Source organism: Tasmannia lanceolata, unplaced genomic scaffold (assembly GCF_043159265.1).
Source record: "Tasmannia lanceolata isolate RefF3 unplaced genomic scaffold, GAP_Taslan_0.1 ptg000003l, whole genome shotgun sequence".
Lineage (NCBI taxonomy): Eukaryota > Viridiplantae > Streptophyta > Magnoliopsida > Canellales > Winteraceae > Tasmannia > Tasmannia lanceolata.
Window position 1 is genome coordinate 39903028 of NW_027518680.1, and position 21756 is coordinate 39924783.

The 21756-nt window shown below is 39.9% G+C and overlaps 1 protein-coding gene across 1 annotated transcript; it reads right to left on the minus strand.

The window, feature by feature from the left end:
- Nucleotides 1–936: 936 nt before the first annotated feature.
- Nucleotides 937–20549, minus strand: LOC143862305 (nucleobase-ascorbate transporter 1-like). The gene is made up of 14 exons (XM_077373327.1): nucleotides 20356–20549; nucleotides 4521–4618; nucleotides 4246–4419; nucleotides 3965–4065; nucleotides 3805–3880; nucleotides 3651–3710; nucleotides 3366–3553; nucleotides 3201–3297; nucleotides 2998–3084; nucleotides 2137–2195; nucleotides 1940–2031; nucleotides 1765–1842; nucleotides 1518–1678; nucleotides 937–1397 (listed from the first exon to the last, which is right to left on the minus strand). The coding sequence occupies exons 1-14, from the start codon at nucleotides 20429–20431 to the stop codon at nucleotides 1185–1187; spliced, it is 1560 nt and encodes a 519-aa protein (XP_077229442.1). The 5' UTR covers nucleotides 20432–20549; the 3' UTR covers nucleotides 937–1184.
- Between the last annotated feature and the right edge of the window lie 1207 nt (nucleotides 20550–21756).

Here is a 21756-nt window from a genome sequence, read left to right on the forward strand (position 1 = left end):
GCCAGTAAGGTTGACGACAGTACAGTGGTCGTGATCACGTAGACCGGTCGAGTTCATCTGCCCGTAAGGTTGACAACAGGCTGCCAGTAGAAAGTCATCTGGCCATTGATATTACCATATATAGCGCTTTAGTACATGTGAGTCCTGCGAACGAGTGTTCGCCTTGTGATACACTACTTCCCAACAAAGTTGGAAATTGGCCACAGAGAAAACTACTACACACTCTTTAATTCAAACAAACATTTCAAAACCAAGTGGTTGAAATTGTTTTATGTAAAAGCACTATCCTCATGCACCTTATTTTTAAGACTATTTCCGCAATTATAAGGCTTGTTGCATAAACTGAATTTTATGACAATTATATTCCATAGTAACATGTATGTATTTTCCTATTAGCTGTCTTGGATTTAGAAAACCGGTTGAGCTATTAGCTCATTATGTGGTTAATAAAAAATTTCAAATATAGTAGAGCAATAGATTGATCTCTGTGGATCCCTAAGATAGAAGATCATTTGAGTAGGTTTCAGTTTCATTAGTTATGTTCTTCAGTTTCGTTTGACTTTCTACTCGATGTGTTGTAATAAATAACTAGCTATGGTGTAATAAGTAATCATGAACTCCTTAAGTCATGTGTTCAATCTTAATGTTTCAAATAAATCATGTTTCCGCAAATTTATTTAGCAGCTTTGTATGTAATGAATGGGTGGATGACCTTGAGCCTTGCTTGCTCATGGGGGCGACCCTACACGGGCATGCAGCAGCTATCGCGCTTGTTCCAGGCCCACACCTCGGTCGGCGCAATTTTCTTTTCCCTAGATCCCTAAAATCAACATAAAATAAATCTTTGCAAACAAGGGTCAAATTGGGTGGTATCAATTTGTCGCTAATGTCCTTTTCTTTCCCTTCATTATTACAACAACCCCCCCACCCCCCCCCACACACACAAAAAACTTTTGACCACAAGTGAATGAATACAGGATATAGTAACAACATCAGCAGCTCAAGAAAGCAAGATCACAAATAAATTAGCGTTGGATTAGAGTAGATGCTCCAAAATGCCATTGGGAGGACTCTTTAAAACCCAAAGAGGAGATGGCCAGCTGCACCGAGTTATCTGGCCTTGCCGTCGGTTGCTGCTTCTGATTGCAATAGCAGCAGCAGTGCTTGCTGGCATATCAAACTTGTTAGGTGGGCGGGAAGAACCTGTTCAGATTAAATGGCAATGTATAGAACTCCTCGTTCCTATTGTCGCCCCTGAAATTTCTGAACTTCACCCACCATGGCATGCCCCTATCCTTTTTTGACTTTTCCACTTCCAATGTATTGTCAAGAGAAACAGCGACAATCATACCCACTGTTGGAGGTGACGAGAATATAGTATTCAAGAACGCATTAAACTGCACCATTCAAAAAAAAATAAAGGAATGCATTAAACTGCAACCGCCAAAGTGTTAAGAAGTCAATAGATCTTAGCTATAGTATACAGTCACAATGAAGCTTGTAGAGATTTCACTGACCCATCCTGCACGGGTATGCACAGGGCCATGACCAGAAGCAGCCTGAAACTCATTAAAAAATTGTGGAACTGATATTCCAAGGAAAAGTGAAAGCCCAGTGATGAAAAGGTTTCGCATAGAATTCATGTTTGTAAACTGAAGGAATGATAGCCCAACGGATGCTGCAAAATCACCCACAAGAAACCTACATGAAAAGAAAGACAAAAAGAGCAACAAAGGAACCAATTCATGAAAGGCAATGACATACCGACAAGACCAAAGAGTACACAGTATAGAGCCGCAAATATTGGGAAGGGTATAGATGCAAAAAGAGCTCCAAATTTTCCTGCAAAAAGGGAATATATAGTGACAAAGTGGTATACATGGCACCCGCAAAAAAATAAAAATGAATTTATCTGCTTAAAGGTTAGGTAAAATCCAACCTAATATCGAGAAGAATATCATGAACCCAGCAGATATCTGAACAACTCTGCGGCTACCAACTCTAGTTAGTCCAAGAAGTCCCACATTTTCCCTGAAATTTATGGCCAAATAATTATCAATTGTAGAGTATAAACCACACAATGATGGAAAGAAAACTTGCCAGCAGCTGTAGCTCATATATAATACATGCTCTTACACAGAAACAGTAGAGCCTGTTCCCGTTCCAAAAAGGCCATCAAGCATTATACCTATTCCCTGCATAAGTACTACCAAAGAATCAAAATGAAGCAAAGTACAGCAAAACAAAAAAAATGCAAATTTAGACTTTTATTTGCTGATGTGAGACTCTGATAATAGTAAAAAATAAGTCAAATCTGCATGGTGGATCAGGAGAAAACGGATATTATGTAAGAAGCATTTGACAATCTTGCCACTCTGAATCATCGAAACATGAGAATCTGGCCTAATGCACTTGGTCCCACCCTCATTGGATAATTCTAGACCTTTGATCAAGCAGGATGAACAAGATGTCCTTGATTCGGCGTCAGACCTGGACCTCACTGGGTCACCCTGTGATGGCCCATTTTGATCAACAGTCCTGATCATCAAGCATATATGCCATGTTGTTCACTGAGTCATGGTCATTTCTGTTCATCAAGATGAGATTAATGACTATGATGCGTATACATGCTTCTGTATAGTTAAAATGTCAAGATATAAAATGCATCAGCAAGGCTGTGATGTCATCCTGGGTATTCCAAGGTGGTGTGGTCTCACAACCCAAAAGTTTTGAGGTTGCATAGCTGACAATTTTAGTAAAGATATTAAGAAGTTTTTAAAGGGACAACTAATCCAAGGACTGATTGATTAACTAAGAGAACTGTTCATCCAGTTCTGTTACATGTTTGTTTTTTTAACTTCCTTTGTCATATTATTGTGATTCAATCAGTTTTGTAGATCGGTATACCCAGCTTGAATACCAAAGCAATCTACAACACAACTAAAAGTTTTACAAATGACAATTGGCAGGAGCTTCAAATGTGTTTGACCAGCTTACCTGCCACCCAATGCCTCGGCTCAAAACATATGCAGGAGGCGGCGTAGCAATTGCAAGACGAGATGCTGCCTTGTATGCACCAGTAGACTGCAGTTGCAAAAAGAGAGGATAAGAGGCATTTGGTAACACTGAAAAGTAGCATTCAATTAATGCCTCTAACACAGACACTAGAATTGCAGCCATTATAGCAACTGTATGGCTACCTCTACTAAAGACACTAGGACTGCAGCCATCATGGCGACTGTATGGCCTGCATCAAATGTCGGTGCACCCCATTGCAAAGGATATGGGAACTTGAACCTGAAAATAATCATCAAACCAGATTTTGCAAATGTCTGCGTTGTTTTCAACATTAATCAGTTACTTACCAAGGGGCAGAGGAAATGAGATTAGCTTTATCAGTGCGACAACTGGCTTGGGTGGTCTCCGGAGTATGCCTGTAGGCCCCTCCTGCAGTTAAGACATGGGAATATGCCCAAACGATAGTGACACAGATGAGTACGGGAAAGCGCTCGAAGATGGGGATATCTTTGAATGGCCTAATGTGCTTCAGAAACTGCATTCAAGAAGGCCGAATTCAACCAAAAGTACATGAAGTAATTTAATAAGATTAACAATCAGCAGTTCAAATATGGAAAAAAAAAAGAGCACACTTGTGACGTCCCAATGACCATCAAAAGCATAGGTAGGCCAATCTCCACACAGTTCCCCACCTACAAAACAAAGAATTATAAGCAATGTTTTCATCCTCAACACCAGTACCGTTAAACTTATCAAACAATTGGCCGATGGGAATAACTTAAATACCAAAGGAAAGCCTCGCTCAAATAATCCCAAACCAACCAATGCAATCACAGGTGCCACACCAAGAGGACTGAAAAACCTGTGAAGAACCACAAAGAACAAATAATACCATTCAATATATTAACTAGTATAATCTTAAGAATTGATTTGTTGATAGGAGTACCTCGAAAAAATTCCCCAAAGTTGGCTGTAGCCAAGGACGATCTGTAAGCTTGAAGCTGTAATTAAAGCTCCTTGAATTGCTCGCATTGTTTGTATAAATCTCTGCAAACCAGATACAAGTTGGGACGAATGAGACTAAGTTCTTTTTAATTAATAAAATCAGATTACCATTACGAAAGAAAAATTAAAATGCCAGAGAAGGCTACAGTCAACAAGTAGCTATAGGGACTTGATTTGAGAATATTATAGTGGAAGCTAAATGAACTTTTCAAGCAAACATACTTCATCAGGAGGAATTTGCCGCGATGATGTGTCGTGTATAATATAAAGGATTGGTGTAACATAAGCAAAAGAACCACCCACTATCGTCGGTAAACGTGTTCCAAACAACGCTTGCAGAAGAGTGTTAATGCCGGATACAAATACTAGAGTTTGTATAACCCTTATCTTGTCACCCTGAATTGCACAGTAGTCAAACAAGTCAAGATTCAAAATATAAATTACAGAAAATAAATTAAGATGGTGGGCTATGATAGCGAATTAATATCCACACTTACATCCGATCCACCCATCATCGGGACAATCATTGATGGAATCATTACACTAGTTCCAAGCATCAAGATGTAGTTTTGAAATCCCAATAGGATAGTTTCAGCTGCAGGAGTTCGAAAGCATAAATGAAGATGACAAATTAAAATGATAAAGTTTGCAAGTTTAAATACAAACTCATCGGTCAGTAAGAAATTGATCCTTGACATATCATAACACATACATCCATCCAAATGGACTAACCTCAACATTTAGGTAAGTGATAATCCTCAATATTCACATAAAAGATTGATATAGTTTGGATACCATAGTATCAGAATATGCTGATACATATATACACATAAAAACCCTTGCATGCATACATACAAATATACTGGACATTCACCTTAGGGTGGTAATAAGAAAAAACATCAATTTGTGTTAAAGGACATAATTGCAGTTCCATACTACGATACCTAGAGACAGATACGGACACAGACACAGATATCAAGATCGATTAGGCATTTTCACAAATGTAGGACATGGATTTGGATACAGGTGTCTTGTACCATGAGATAAGGAATGAGATATGTATATATAAAATGAGGAAAGTTTTCCTGAGCTCGAGCTCAGATAGCTCAAGCTCAAAAACACATGTGGCCCCACATTTTTGGGAGGATCCAAAGCATTCATTTGGAAGGCCCTTCCATGGATAGGGTGTGTACCAAAAATCAGCCCCATAGGATCATCCTAACCCAATCAAAGGTGGAGGGGAAAATGTGTGTCCATGTTTCTGCCCATTTTTTCCCTCCACAAATGGCAGGGTTAGGATGATCCTATGGGGCTGATTTTGGTACACACCCTATCCATGGAAGGGCCTTCCAAAAAAATGCTTTGGATCCCCCCAAAAATGTGGGGCCATGTGTTTTTGAGCTCGAGCTCAGATACGCTTATTTGAGCTCGAGATCAGGAACACTTTCTTCAAATAAAATACCATAAAACTTATGAAATATGACAGTTATTGTGTGACCAAAAGAAGTACCCATAAAGTATTTAGTACTAATATAAGTATCGTATCTCGTCGGACACGACAACTTGACCTTCACATGTATCTATGAATGATAGGTACGATAGTTATTCAAGATTACTAGACCTACCACCTATGAGGAAAATACCACATCCTTGTATTTTCATTTAAGGTTGGTTTGACGAATGTAAAAGTTCAATTGGTCCTGGGAGCAAGACACAAACATAATTTATAGTAAAAGAACAGACAAAACAAAATGCACCGGACTTTTCAGATAGTGGGTTTTTAGATTTTTTGTACCAAGGTTAAAAGCAGTGAACTTATCACATCCAATGTGAACCCCGAGATACCATCGAAGTCTGGATGTAAGAGTCAATATCTTAAAACAAGAGTCTTGCTTTGTTCAGTAGAATTGATCAGGGAGCACCAAATACATAATTAAATAATTGAAAATATCATTGGGCTTACACCAAATTAGAGTTACCAGGCATGGATATAAGATACACATGTTAAGAAGGCAGACTAGTACAATGAAGTAAAAGAGCCATCCATCCTATGACTTTATACCAATAAAAACCTTCAATCTTCTACTTTTAATTGTCCAGAACCTTTCATGTTTCATTCAAAAGTAAACAAGAAATGTGATGCAGAACATGGATGTGGAGAACAGAATGCAGCGCTTCAATTTTTCCTTAATGGCATATACGAATGTGTGTTATCATCCTATTGGCACATGAGTGGAAATCTAGTTAACAAAAAGAAAACAAAATCTTTAATTAAATAAAAAGGAAACATACGGGAGAAACCATGGAAAGTAGGCTATATACACGTGTATGGTGTATATTAATTCGTGGGTCTAGCATTGCATATAAACATATAAGAGTGTTAGAAGTCCCAAGATAGATTACTTGTACTCCCTTCATGTTTTGTTAAAAGCCAAAGGAAATTTGATGTAATTTGACACTATATTAAGCATATAAAGGAGGGGAGACAAGTCATGAATTTGGAGTTGAACTCCATCCTAAAACAGTTTGTGTGGGTTTTGTAGCTTCGATCTCTCCTCTACACCTTATCTTGCTTCTCAATTTCAATCAAGGTTGAGATGGTATTAGTAGTGTTTAAAACCATGAATGCCTCCTTGAAAAACCCTTGATTCACAACCTGCTCTGATACCAACTGTCACGGGCCAAATATTTGGGCAACGGAATAACCCGTGCGGCGCCCCAACATGCACAAATGCTAGGGCAAGCCTTCAATCGTGCAAGGCTTTAAAGACCCTACACGCCAACACCCCTTGATGCTTCGAATGTGCACACAAACTCTAAGCTGTTCAACAGGCTACTTGGCTCAGATCTTGACATGCGCTTCTAGATACCCACACTCATTATCAGCCTGCATCACGAGTACATCGAACATAAGGCCTCGGGGCCTAATGCAAAGTCCATCGAGTACGAGGCATGACGATGCCACGCACCAATCCGCCAAGCGCTGGGGCTTGGTCATCCAAGGAGCAAGATGCCCCATGGACTGATCCGCAAGGTGTACACCTCGCGAGGGCAACCGAAGTCGCCCCGGCACGAACCCATGGAAGACCTAGAGAATGGCCTACCCACCAGACGTACCGCGGTGCTGAAGGGCAAACAGTATACGTAGCCCCCTGCACCGGTCTGTACGGGCAATGCATGCCCAACCCAACATACACTGTCTTTGGCCCCCATCCTCGACCAAAGAAACTGGAGCATCCCTATGGATAGATCGCAGTCCGCACCCAAAGCTCCCTTAGGGCACGCCTACGAGTTGAAGTATGATTTCCTGCTGTGTGCGACAGATGCACAAGCAAGTCCTCTTGCAACCCATGAGCAAGGTTTTAAATCTCGGTTTCGGTTTCGGTTTCGGTACGAAATTTCGGCCGAAATCTTGTAAAAATTTCACCGAAATTTCGGTGAAATTTCGGAAATTTCCGAAACGTTTCACCGAAATTTCCGAAATTTCGGGTGAAATTTTGTACTTCACCGAAACGTTTCGGCCGAAATTTCCGAAACGTTTTGGCGAAATTTGGTACTTTTCCGACTCACTGTGAATTTCGTTTCGTTTTCCACCGAAACCGAAATATTTTGGCCGAAACGAAACGTTTCGGCCGAAATTTAAAACCATGCCCATGAGCAAGCCGCCAACGTTCCTGCCCACACCTGCTTGGGCCTAACGGGGGAGGAGTCAGCAAGTCACGGGGTCAACTCCTCTTACAGAGTTTGGCCAACCAACCCCCTTAACCACCAGTGGCGACCAAAGGTGCTATAAACAACGACTTTCTAAGACGCAACGAGACGAGCGACGTTCGGATTTTAATACCGGTTGTGTCCTGAACTATTTCCCCGTGACAGCCGAAACGTTGCCAAAGAGGTTTTGATTGACTTGGTAGGACAAAACACGAACTCAGACTTACTCAAGCAAAATAAAGGGAGTCGACTTGGGCAAGTCGATGATTCATGCAAGGAGGTTTGAAACATTGAGTATCAGAGCCATTTAAGATCCAATCAGCTGGTTTGTGGCAACGAAAAAGCTACTCCAAAAACATCACGAGAAGGAGACTATTCCCATCCATTCCATGGGGCTTTGTGATCAGATCTGGTACATGTTCTATTTACCTTGGATTAAGCCCAGATCTATCTGTTGTAAGGTTCCTCCGTTCTCTTTGTTTTTGTGGCGTGTTCCTCCATCTCTTCATGAAATGTGGTTTAGAAAACCGTAAATACAATAATAAACCATCAGATTCTATTCATGTGGGATGCTCCTCCACCTCTCTGTGAGATGTGGTAGTGGAAATCTTAATTTCCATCTTCCATCTTCCTCATGGAGTTTGTATAGTTGAAAGGGTTGGTTTATTTATTGCAACTCAATTTCAAGTTGTTTATGAACTGATTTGGGTCTGAAATTTATGCTTTTAATTCAGCTCCTTTTGGATTTATGGGATGAGCTTATGAAAATGATTGTCTGAATTCATGTGGATAATGACATATTGAGCACCTTATGAGGTGCGTTTGACGTATTGGTACAGTATATTCCAAAGGAATTCAATTGGGCTCCCTCCTCTTCTTTTACACCAGAGAGATTGGTTCCATTATCATGGCTGCCACAAGTAATAAAATGCAATCCATATAGAAACTTCAACCATCTCTATTCATTTCCTCTAAATCCCGATTCATCTCGCCCATAATCACCCATTTGTACCCCAATCCTAAACCTTCTTCAATTCGAAATATTATTTTCAATTCTTCTTAATCCAAATCACTAATGTCTCCCTTCAGTCCATTCAAAACACTAATTCTTTATCATTTCTTTCATCCAAAATCCAATCTATTCATATTCACCATACAAGACCCTAATTCATCCTAATCTCAATTTCTCCAATCTAGTACAATCTCACTTTCGCAACCCTAATTTTGAAACCCTATTCCGCCTCGTCTATCAATATAAACCCTAATTTCTCTTTCACACCTCTTCATCCCTTGCCCAACCTATCACCATCAAGTTATCTGAAGATAATTTTCTTCTAAGGAGCAAATTACTTATATTGCCAATAATCAAGTTATCTAATAATAACCAAGGCATCTTGAATGTGGCCTCTTTGTAGCTCCTGTTGAGTTTGTCAAGAGAGAGGGAGATTATTCTAGTAATCTGGAAGAAAAAACCTGCTTTTAAAAGAAAAATCCACCATATGAAGAATTGTTATATAGAGCTAATCATTGTGTGGCTAAAATCCACACACCAAGTACATAATGACATGGTTTTAAATTTCCACCGAAACCGACATTAAACGAACGAAATGTTACCATTTCCATCCCCATAGAAATGCATACCAAAACCAAAACAATATGGGTAATAGTGGTATACTATATCATTATTTATTGCATAATTGTGATTATATGAATTCCATGTAAAATATGGAGTATGTATTATGTACAAATATTTATATGGATTGCATTTGAAATGTGGTATATGCAAAATTATACTACATGCGTGACAACACATGTAACTAGGTGTTCGATGTTGTTAAAGCATCATGTATAGTTGTCTTGCTTATGTGATGATTTCTAAGTATGTATTTGATCTTTTTCTAGTTTTCTGAAGTTTCATCTTAAAATTCTATCATTTGCATGTCCCCATACATTTCTGGGATTTTACAAGATTTTCACAGAAATTTCCAACCGAAACCGAAACGTTTTTGGTTCAATGGAAGAAAATTTAAAACCTTGCTTATTAGGGCTATTCGGCACGGGGACAACTTTACGCTGGATATGTTGTTCCCACCAACTGTCGTTGAAAGGAGAGAGGTGGAACAAAAACAAGGGAGGTGAGATTTCAAAATAGGAAGAGTGGTAGAAACACAACGAGAATCATTGGAATGACGACGATGACGCACTTCCCCCTTCCCTTCCCTTCCCTTATACTCTTCACAAAATCCTGGATATCGAAATCATAGCCGCCGGTCGGCTGAGATTTCAATATCCTCTCTGCCCTCCTCCCCCTTTTACAGACCGGGAGCCAATGATAAGCTTCCCAATTCCTTCCGTCTCCTTGCCCTCGGAAAAGAGACTTCATTTGGGGCTTTCTATCTATCTACTGGCAGCCAGCAACCCAGGTCTCATACCATGTAACTCTGTATGGATGTTCATATTTATCCCAAATGCAGCCTCTCTGTCTCTGTGTTCCTCAATAAAAGTCGTGATATTTTTGACCAATTTTTGTCATTCATAAGCCCCTCAATAAGCAGGATAAGGTTTGATACACAACAACAATTTGAGGCGATGACTAACCAATGTTCGACACTACAATCCTCATGTGCCAAACATCACCTATGTTTGCCGATTTGCTCTTGTTTTCGTTTCAACACAAGGGCTTCTACATGGCACAAAGAGATTTGTAGAGCCTCCTACAACACAGTCATAATAACCTTGCTGAAAAATTCCAGATTTGCAATTACAATAGTCGACGGTTTTTCATAGAACACTTCGAGGCCTCAAGAAAGAGAAAAACAACAGATTGCAGCAAGTAGGAACCCTAAATATATTGAATAAGTGCTGAAGAAACAGCAGAGATTACAGATCCAAAGTGCCGCAGAAGTCCTCCAAAAACAGTCCCAAATGTTCCAACCTGTTATGCTTGAGATGAATCACAAATTTAACAGCAGATCTGGACATGATTAATAACATGGAAAATGGGCCAACCCTCAAGAGAGTAGCTGGCAAGAGAAGGTTCAGCCTTGTCTCCGAGAGCACCAGAAATGTTGAAAATGGGAGTAGCCCACTCTCTCTAGTTCAAAGCAGAGGAGAAAATCCTAAAATGAACCATGATCCATCCAATCCTCATTTCCCATCATATATATATAGATGGGAGAACGAAATTGGGGCCCACATACAAGGGCAACAAAAACTAAAAATTAAAAAATATATAGAGAGAAAATAAATAAAATGTGGGCTTGGCCCACAACTGACCCTTTAATCAAAAGGAGGACATTACAAGTCCTTACCCCCCGAAATTGCTCGTCCTCAAGCAATTCATGGCCAAGAGTGTGAGAATTTCCTACCCCTCTCAAGTAGCATCCTCCACAGGTAAGCTCCTCCATTTCACCAAATAATCTTTGATTACTCGGATTGTCAACCTCTTTTTTCTAGTCTCAAGAATCTCATCAGGCTCTAGAACCATTTTTTTATCGGTAAGCTGGGATCAAACCTGAGACCTCAAGGTTAGGCTCGAGAACCAATTTTCCTTCATCGTCCAAGAGTGGACGCTCATTAGAGGGAATGATGCTGTTTCCAAGAGCTTTCTTTTTTTTTTGATGAGCAAGCTGGGGTTAGGCCGGACCTCTACCAGAATTCATTAAGAAAATAATGGATGAATACAAAAGAAAGAAAATACCACATAGGCCAGCCAAAACAAACAGAGAAACAATATATCAACGATAGATTGCTATTCCTTCCGTCTAATGAATTTTTCACCAATCCTATCTGCCTCTAGCAGAGACATGATGATCCAAGAGCTTTCTTCGGGCATGAGACATGAAACACATTATGAAACTCGATCTCATAGCAACTTCCCCAATCCTATGTCTGACCTTATAAGGACCATAAAAACGAGGTCTGAGTTTTTCATATCCACTTCTCTTAAGCGTGAATTGTTTGTAGGGTTGCAGCCTTAGATAAACAAGGTCTCCCACCTCGAATTGTCACTCAACCCTGTGCTCATTAGCATACCTTTTTTGCTGATTCTGTGTAAGTTTGAAGTTATCCCTTAATGCCTTCATGATATCTTGACTTTCCTGCACAAAATCATGGGGCCGAGGTACCATACTATCACCAACACTCAAGTCTGTGAATTTGGGAGCATCGTATCCATAGAGTGCCATGAAAGGGGGCATCCTAATGGACATGTGATAGGATGAGTTATAGCAATACTCCCCCATGTGCAGCCATTCGACCCAAGCATGTTGCTGTCTTGAAACATAGTTTCTCAAGTATCCCTCTACTCATTTGTTCACGTTCTCCGTTTGGCCATCTGTTTGGGGATGGTAACATGTGTTGGGTGTTAATTCAGTCCCACATAGTCTGAAAAGTTCCTGCCAAAACAAGCTCATAAACTTACTGTTCCTTCACTAACATTTTCTGCGAAGTCCATGGAGTTTGAACACTTATTTGAAAAAAAATTCAGCAACTTGCACTGCAGTGAATGATATTGAAATGGCATAAAAATGCGCAAACTTGGTCAGTCTGTCAACGGACACATAAATGCAGTCCTTACCATGCAGCTTTGGCAGACCAATGATGAAATCCACAGATAAACCTTCCCATTTCTGGCTATGAATGGGGCAGCGATTGAAGAAGACTCGCGGGGAATGAATGGACATCTTTATTTTCCTGGCACTTCACTCTCTTGCGTATTTGAGCACATCATCCTTCAGCCCTTTCCATATGAAACTCTCACGTAACTGTATATGTCTTGAAAAATCCCAGGTGTCCAGCCATGGGTGCGTCATGCAAAGAAGCGATTAGCTTCTCCTTAAGCTTGGACTCCGGTACTACAAAAATCCTTCCCTTGTACAAAACCAGCCCCTCCTTAACGGTATATCTATCATCATTCATGTGGCCTTCAAGAACCCTAGAAGTTAAGGTGTTCTTTGCATATTCGGCTATGAGCGATGATCTCCAATCTGCAGAGAGGATGGAAATAGATTGTAAAGTGAGGTTTCTTGATAGCGCATCAGCATATTTGAGACTGCTGTGATCAGTTCTAATCACAAATCTTCCCCATATAAGGTACTGTCTGAATTTTGAAAGGGGGTGCATAATTGCTAGCATCTCCTTGTCATCGATGCTAAGGGTTCTTTCAGGTGGTGTGAGCTTCCTGCTTTAAAATGCAATAGGCCTCCCTTTCTGCATTAGAAAAACACCTACTCATATGCCAGACACATCAAAATCTATGGTAAAAGGCAAGAAGAAGTCTGGAATTGCAAGGAGTGGACAGGTAATCATCACATATTGCAGTTTTCCATAGGCTTTTTGGGCACCCATACTCTGAGCAAAACGCCCCATCTTTGTTAGTTCTGGTAGACGTGTAGCCAAATTGGAGAACCCTTTGATGAACCTTTCATAGTAGCTGGAAAAACCCAAAAATCCCCTTAGTTATGTCAGGGTGGATGAAAGTGGCCAATTCTTGATGGCCTCTATCTTCTGCGGATTGACCTTGACACCCACCCTACTAATGATGTGCCCCAAGTACAAGATTTCTGACATTCCAAATTCACATCTGGATTGCTCAGCGTAAATTTCCGCTGCTTAAGAATATTATGATCCAAATAATGTAAATGTTCTTTCCATTATCTGCAATAAACAAGGATGTTGTCGAAGAACACCAATAAAAATTTCTCAGACAATCCTTGAAGACTTGATTCATGGCCAATTGGAAAGTAGCTGGTGCGTCTGTCAAACCAAAAGGCATGACCATGAACTCATTGCCCAAAATGACATTGGAAAGCTGTCTTGTGCACATCTTCATCCCTCACTCTGATTTGATGGTTACCGGGTCTCAAATCAAGCTTGGAGAAGTACGTCACACCATGAAGTTCATCAATCAATTCATCGATCCGAGGTATCAGATATCTATTTTTAATTAATAGTTTTCTTGTGGAGGGACCTATAGTCAACGCAAATTCGCATGGTTCCATCCTTCTTTTTAACAAGCACAACTGAGGATGCAAACAGGCTAGTGTTAGGACACATATGACCCATATCAAGAAGTTCTCTGATGGCCTTTCCAATTTCATCCTTATACACCTTTAGGATACCTGTATGGGGTAATCATGATGGGTAGCGTACACCACCACATTACTGTGGTTGCTTCTCTTTGATGTTCCATTCCAGTGCTCCTTAGCATCTCTAGAAAGAGGTTGTCCACACTGCTACTCGTGTTATTAACATGGGGTCCCTACCAGTTCAACATATTTTTCGGCGTTTCAAATGATGAAAGAAAAATTTTGACAGTACTTCTCCCTCAGATCATGAGGGTTGTTTATGCTATGCAAGCTTACCAACGCACGTGAAGGAAGTTCACTCTTAAGGCCTTTACATGAACCCTTTCAAAAAAAAAAGGCCTTTACATGAACCTGCACTGGATATAGTGATGAGTATAAGAGATATTAGTGTCATTCATTATCTTCTCGTAAGGTTCTAATCTCATATCAAGCTACTTTTGATGAGCTTCACTTTTATGATCTTTCTACCATAGGCCGTGAGATTAAGGGGAAGTCACCTGCCACTTCTATGTCCATTTTCTCTTCACCTACAGCGTCCAACAACACATCTATTATGCAACCATATAGGAGCACACCGCATTTAGCATAAAGACAAGCAAGCCTTGAATGTGCAAGCTAGCTTGTCACTAGCCAAGCCATCTTCCTTTCCAGAAACCATGACATAAGAGGAGTGAGTTGATGTTATGCAAGAAGAGATAACTTTCTTTACATAAAATGGCAAAGTGGTGGCTTGTCCCAATTACAAGAATGTTGTGAGATGCAAATTGGTGTATAATATAAAACAAAATTTTGATAGAATAATAGATGGATAAAAAGCTAGACTAGCTACAAAATGGTATAACCAGTAATTCGGTTTTGACTATGAGGAAACATTCAATCTTCTAGTCAAAGGCAAACTATAGTGAGGTTAGTTTTGGCATTAGCTAACATATTTCGGTGGAAGCTTAGTTAGATGAATGTGAAAAAATGCATTCTTATATGGATGTCACAAGGAAGAAGCCTACAGGAGCAGCCAAAAGAGTTTGAGGAACCAAATAGAGGTGCATGTGTGTAAGGCTTAAGAAAGTTATGCATCGGCAGAAGCAAGCCCCTACATGGTTTGACTGGCTGAATCAAGCCCTTCAGATCAGATAATACAGGAAAAGTGTATGTGACACTTCACTATTTTATGGATACACTCGGTGATTATGACATTATTATTACAGGGAGTGGTAATGAAGAAGTGACCTATGTGAAATTTTCGATATGAAATATTTGGGAGGACCACTACTTTCTTGGTACTAAAGTGGAGAGAACAAAGGGATGATTCTGACCATGAATAGTAGTTGTTTCGCACCTAAAAGATAGAACTATGTTATAGGAAATTTACTAAGGTTGTTTTGTGCTTAAAAGATAGAAGTACAAGGGTTTTTTGTTATCAAAGGAGGGGCTAATATACAGCCATCTTTTAGGAGATTACGGACTATATAATAGGAAGTGAGGGGGAGGGGGGGGGGGGGGTAATTTCTAGGATGTTTTGGGAAAGGAAGGGGTGGTTTTTCCTTAGGATTTGCAAGTGACGGGCGGCTAAAAATAAGGAAGGCCAAGTCGTGTTAAAGTTAAACCAAGGAGGTATATGGCTAACTGGGAAGGAAAATAGAGGTGGTTTTCAGGAGGCTAACAGATAGGCATATGTGGTAAGTTTTTTGGACTGTTGGACTGGTTTGTGGCAAACCAAATCATATGCAGGGTCGCGAAAATAGTAAGCAAGAGAGTTGAACTATTGTATGCGAAACCCACCAGCTAGGTTGTTGGAAATTGGGTGGTAGACTAAAACTCAGTTAAGAAATTCTGAACTGGATGGGCAGAAAGTTGCAGGGAAATGGGTTTTTGGTGAACGAACTGTGTCCAAACAGTTCACAACAGGGACTGGTAAAGGCCGGAGGTGGAAGATGGACACGCGGTACAAGCGAGGCATGGACTATTCGATATACCAAGGAGAAACTTCGATTAATGCTAGTCAGGCCCTAAAGCAAGCGTTTCCAGACATGTGGTTCATCGAAGTCTAAACATACAACTTCGCAGAATTTTGATCAATGGAAAGAGCGTGTGGTTGATACTTGATACTCGATCAACCACAATTCTGTGGCGAATCGAACCCATAATAATTTGCAGATTTTGAAAACCAATGAGAAATCTCCACTAAGCTGTGAACCAGAGATACACAAAACTTCTATTTCAAACCACGTGGGGTCCTGGTTTTCATTCAGAAAAAAAGACTCGAGGTATTCTAATCAACGATCTATTAGTAGGCCGACATGTATAGTAATTAGTCATATAGTAGTGGGCCTACATAGCCTGCATAGAGTGCCTAATGGCTAGAAAGACACTGGACTCCACATTTATGCCAATCAATGATCTACTAGCAAGCCTAAGATGTAGGCCTTGTTGCCCAAAAACTAATTAGACCCACATGTATAGTATGGGGCCTACATAGAGGGCCAATGCCCAGAAAGACAAAGGACCCCACATGCATTCTTATCAATGATCTAATAGCAAGACTAAGATCAAGCCATGTTGCCCAAAAACCAATGAAACCCACAGGTATAGTAATTAGTCATGCACTAGTGGGCCTACATAGAGATTAATGTAGGGTAGCAGTATCGGATGCTCGATACCAACTTGATGCAGAGGCAGGTAGGAAAAGGTAATGATCTTGCAAAAGGTTGTTTCGTTGGTCTTGGATAGGGCATAAATAGCCCATTTGAAAATATGACCGTTTAGGGGTAAAAGCATAAAAAACTGGGTTGAAAAAGTCAAGCCCCACAAGCTCCAACGGCTAGTTTTCCAGACCGGTGCGGTCGACCGAGGTGTCGCGATCGCCCGCCCCTATCGGGTGCCCTTTTTATTTTCAAACTTCTTACCGCGGTGGTCGACTGAGCTTATCGCGGTCGCCCGGCGAGGGCTTTCTGGACTTCATATTTTTTGTCCAGATTCCTATCCAAGGTCGACCAGACCTATGGCGATCGATCGGCACGACCAAGCTGGATTGTTTCTGGATTTCCAGAAACACATCCGCGGTCGCCCGGGATGCCCCGGTCGACCGGCTCTAAATTTCGGTAGGTGCTGGATTTCCAGCCACCTAACCGCGGTCGTCGGGGGAACCCCGGTCGACCGGCCCTGCTTTGAAATTTAGTTTTACATACAAAAATTTCAGGGACTTGGGCCATGGTCTCTAGGCTTTTGTGCATGGTTTTCAAACACCTTTTGGGGAGTGTGGATGGTTTCTAAAGATATCAAATTCGTTTTACGAAACCATTTTGAAAACCTTTGAAAGTGCAAATACATTAAAACAAGAGGACTCCAATACAATCTAAAAGTGAACCTTGAGTCTTCTTGATGTCTTGGCTCCTCCGCACTTTCTTGGACATCTTCAACTTGCGAGAGAACTCTTCAACTTTTTGTCGGGTCATGTGACTTCCTCCATTTCTTGGACATCTTCAACGTTGCATGAGAAGGCCACCAATGCAAGTTCATCTCCAAGCTTCTTCTGGCACTTGCTAGGCATGCTTGTGGGATCTTTGACTTGAGCTCTTGACTTGATAATCTTCCGAGGATGATCTCTCCAATGTATGTGCAAGCTATTTGGTAACTTGTGCATGTTGATCCGCAAGCCATGTGTTGAGTTGTGTTGTGTAATGGCGATATGACATGTAAAGTTCATGTCTACGACACAACACTACAAAGCAACACATTAGTCAATAAAGACTAATTAATTTTAGTTTGCTAGCATCAAAACAAAAAGGTAAAGGTGAATGATTGAACCCGTGGGAACCCTTGGGCTTACATTCTCCCTCTTTTTTATGGTGGCAAACAAAAATTGATTAGGAGGTAGGAGATATCAAAAGAATAGACAAATAAGCATTAAATGATATAACAATAGAGCAAAGCTCTCCCTCACTATATGCACAAGAGTAATATAACAATATAAAGATAATATGCATATAGACTATGGACTACTTAATTAATTCCAAAACTTCTCCCCCTTTCGGCAGCAGTAAAAATGAAGGATTTTAACTGTTAAAGTTCAAAACTCTAGTGCCATGATGCTCCCACAAAGCACATTGCGATTATTCATCATTTTATTCATGAACAAATGGATGATGGAGAATTTACTCTTAAATATATTTACTCATGATCAAGTTGTTGATATCCTTACAAAGGAAATTACAGGCAAGCGATATTAATGTTTGGTTGAAAAGTTGTCTATATTTCAAGGGAACATATCAACTTTGGGGCAAATCCTAAAACTATTTATAAAATTTGTTCATAATGAAGAATTCCCTATTTTGAAGTCGCTTCTCCTACTTCATAAGATATTACTTTCTATAACCTAATATGACATGACACGTGAAATTGTATCCCACAAGCATCTGTAAAATACTCCGGGTTGGTATCCCTACCATAATGTGTTAATATCCTGCAGCTACAATTAAGATCCTACTATATTCTTTCAAATAAACAAGATGCATTTGCAGAAACCATAAATGGCCCATTGCGAAGAGGAATCACAACCTCATTGACTCTAAGATCCCTTAAAGTGATGGTGGACTTTGCTCACTTCTACCTCTTTAAAAGAAACAGAATTCTAAGCTTCCAACTCATAATGCAAGACATTCAGCTCATGAAACAGAATTCTGGCACGAAGATTTTGATGTTTGTAGATTAGATAAAAAAATGCTGTCTTTTTATCAGCTAACTGTTCTGAAACCGTTTTTCCTTTCTCAGAGTTCTTCAGGTCCTCAACTTAGGACAGCTAGAGAATATTATAGAAAAGCTACTCCCTCGCGCCTTATTTGTTAAGAAAAAGAAAGACCCTGAAGACCCATCGGATTTACTATCAAAGAGCTAATCATAATATACTCTTTAACTTGGTATTGAAAATGTATTCCAGAACCTAGGTTTCTAAGATGAACCTTACCCATATCTGGAAATAGCATATTGAGTCCTTGTCATACGAACATCTCCTAAGATTTTAGGATTCATTGGATACTTGTACCAAGTCCCTTACTATATCCATACACTACTTATCCAAGTAACATAGTCTCAGACTTTAACTCCCTAATAGCAATTCCTGATCCAAGTATCTCAGTCCCATCTATATTCTAGCATGAAGATTTTGATGTTTGTAGATTAGATAAAAAATACTTTTTGCTAAAGTATAAAAGATTAAATAACGCCGTCTCTAACAACTTAAGCTTTCGGAGTAATTGGTAGTTTCACATGGTATCAGAGCAATTGCCCTCGGTTTAAAACTCCTTGATATTAAAAATTCACATGTAATGGCCAACCCAAAAAGAGGGGCCACATGTGCCACGTGTAGGCTAACCCTAAAAAGAGGGGCCACACGTGGGGGGGAGGTGATTAAAGTATAAAAGATTAAATAATGTCACCTCTAACCGCTTAAGCTTTTGGAGTTCTTCAGGTCCTCAACTTAGGACAACTAGAGAAATTATTTGAAAGCTACTTCTCGAGCCTTATTTGTTAAGAAAAAGAAAGACCCTGAAGACTCATGGGCTTTACTATCAAAAAGCCCAAGCTAGGTGCAGGTGACGAGTCTTCAAATAAAAAATGTTCTCCTGAAATTTGAGAAAATGATCATATGTTCCGTTTCAAAGTTCTTCTAAGGCATAAGTTTGAATCAACCCTATCATTTCTCATTTTCTCTACTTCTTTTGATAAATATGGGATTTTCCACAAATCTTCTTACTTGATTACAAAGAGTCCAATGAGTGTTTATATAGAACACTCAAAGTACAAACATAGAAAGATTACATTGATTGTGGAATGAGATCAAGATAGAAACATTCTAATTTAACCTAATTACCACATCTAGCTTAGATGCCTAATCGAGTATAATTCCCAATTACCTAATTTTTCTAAGTCACCTCATTTAACCTTCTTGCTTAAACTTCCACTAAGAAGATCCAACGGCGAGATCTCAACCCAATCCACATGTGGAAAGGGGATTGGGCCGGTAGCTCAACAGTTGAGACTTTGTTTTTCAACCTTGATGTCGCAGGTTCGATCCCAGCTTACCTACCCAAAAAAAAAAAAAAAAAAGAGATCTCACATATTCTAACATCTTTCTCTCATTACCTATTCACATATCTTCAATATTTTTTTCATTAGCAATTCATACAGGAAATCTCAACTGCCAAAAATAGCAATCTTAGATGCCAAAAAAAGAAGATGAAAAGCCCACCGGGGATCACTCCAAACAGTAAAATAATTAAATAAATCGAAATAAAAAAAATACCCCAACAACTAATATAAAACAGAAAAAATGATGTTTTCAGGGCATATTTCTGTCGAGCCATATTCCTTACAGAGGAATCCTCACTGCAAGTGTTTAGAAATCAATAAAAGCATTTGCATTTTTTTAAGTGTCCAAGAAAACCCCAAAATCTAAGATAAAAGAAAAATAGAAAAAGACATGCAGAGAGAGAGAGAGAGAGAGAGAGAGCGAGAGAGAGAGAGAAAGAGAAAGTACCCCATGAAGGGTTGGAGTCTATGCAGTATTCCAGGTCTTGGAGTTGCTCCATGGGAGGATGGCTTATGTCAGCCATTAAAGAAAACTCAAAAAAAGAGAGCTCAGAGAGAAAGAGAGATGCTGAAGAAAAGAGAAGAAGCTGCTGCTAGCTCACGCCCCCTGGAGCAGCGAGGAGGTTCTTTTGAATTTAAGGGATATGACTGAAAAACCCTTCATTTACATCATAATTACTGAACTACCCTCTGCCCAGGCTCTTTTTCTAAATTCTGGCAACTGCGTCTGACCATGGCATTTATGAAAAGGACGACAAAGAACCAATTCCAGCTATCAAAGACAACAAAAGCAAAAGAGGTTAAATTCGTATCCAAGTGGGCCCCCTCGGTAGACTATCCTAGTGTACTATTCTGATTCTACGAGTTATTGCGTATTTATCGCTTTTAAATGCTAGTTGCAGGTGCAAGTTCCCCCATGTATTCATGCGTTCACATTAAGTAGTCAATGACTCAATGCCATTTGAAGAGAACTTCGAAGTTTTCCTTGAAAAATAGGATGTAAAAATGACGGAAATTTTGGGTCAAACACAGTTTCTGTTTTTCCTTGTGTACGCTGTGTAGGCCAAGACATCACTAGAAATACCCCTCTTGGTCTAAAACGAGGACAAAATGGGAGTAGTACTACGAGCACAATCTCTCTCTCTCTCTCTCTCCGCCACCTTTTGGTAATCATACTTGCCCTTTGCACTTGGAAGGATTTCTAAGTAATTTTTTGGGTTTTAATGTTATTCCCCTCTCACCAGTGGATCATATTCATTGTCTCGGCATGAAAAGTCCAGCCACACTTTGATCGAATGATCCCAGGTCATTGATCCAGCATGTACCCTGCGAACAAAGGTAGTGATATTGATTTTCGTAGTTCCTGAAATGTCTTGTTTTGCTTGGAACCACGACCACTTGGGTCCGCCTCGTCTGAAAGTTAAAGGGTTTGGATTTCACATAGATGTCCTCATATGGGATCCTACACTTGATCAATCTCAACGGTAGCAAATGCGTAAAATACTAACTTAATGCTTTCATCTCATTTCGTCCGAAATTTTGATTTCGATGAGGACCGAAACGCATTCCGAAACCACGATTTAAAACCTTGCTCCCTGGACTACTTTCCTTACAAAATGCCAAACACATACTCCCAACTATATCTTCTTTTCCTTCTATTTCTCTTTTCATGCTATCTCTTCTTTTCCTTCTATTTCTCTTTTCATGCATGTACGTTGTTGGGAATTTAGCCTTATTTCCCGAGCTTGATTGGGAAGGCAAAAAGACAACATATAAAAGCTCTTCCCCTATTCTCCCTAGACAACTGTAGACATCTTCCATACTTGTCACCTTCCTTTTGACTACTTAT

What these genes read in the sequence shown, in the direction of transcription:
- LOC143862305 (XM_077373327.1), bottom strand. Translation starts at nt 20,431, where the DNA reads ATGGCTGACATAAGCCATCCTCCCATGGAGCAACTCCAAGACCTGGAA. An exon ending in CGATGATGGGTGGATCGGAT is followed by an intron (nt 4,420 to 4,520) that starts GTAAGTGTGGAT and finishes TGTGCAATTCAG; the next exon opens with GGTGACAAGATAAGGGTTAT. An exon ending in TTGAGCGAGGCTTTCCTTTG is followed by an intron (nt 3,711 to 3,804) that starts GTATTTAAGTTA and finishes TTTGTTTTGTAG; the next exon opens with GTGGGGAACTGTGTGGAGAT.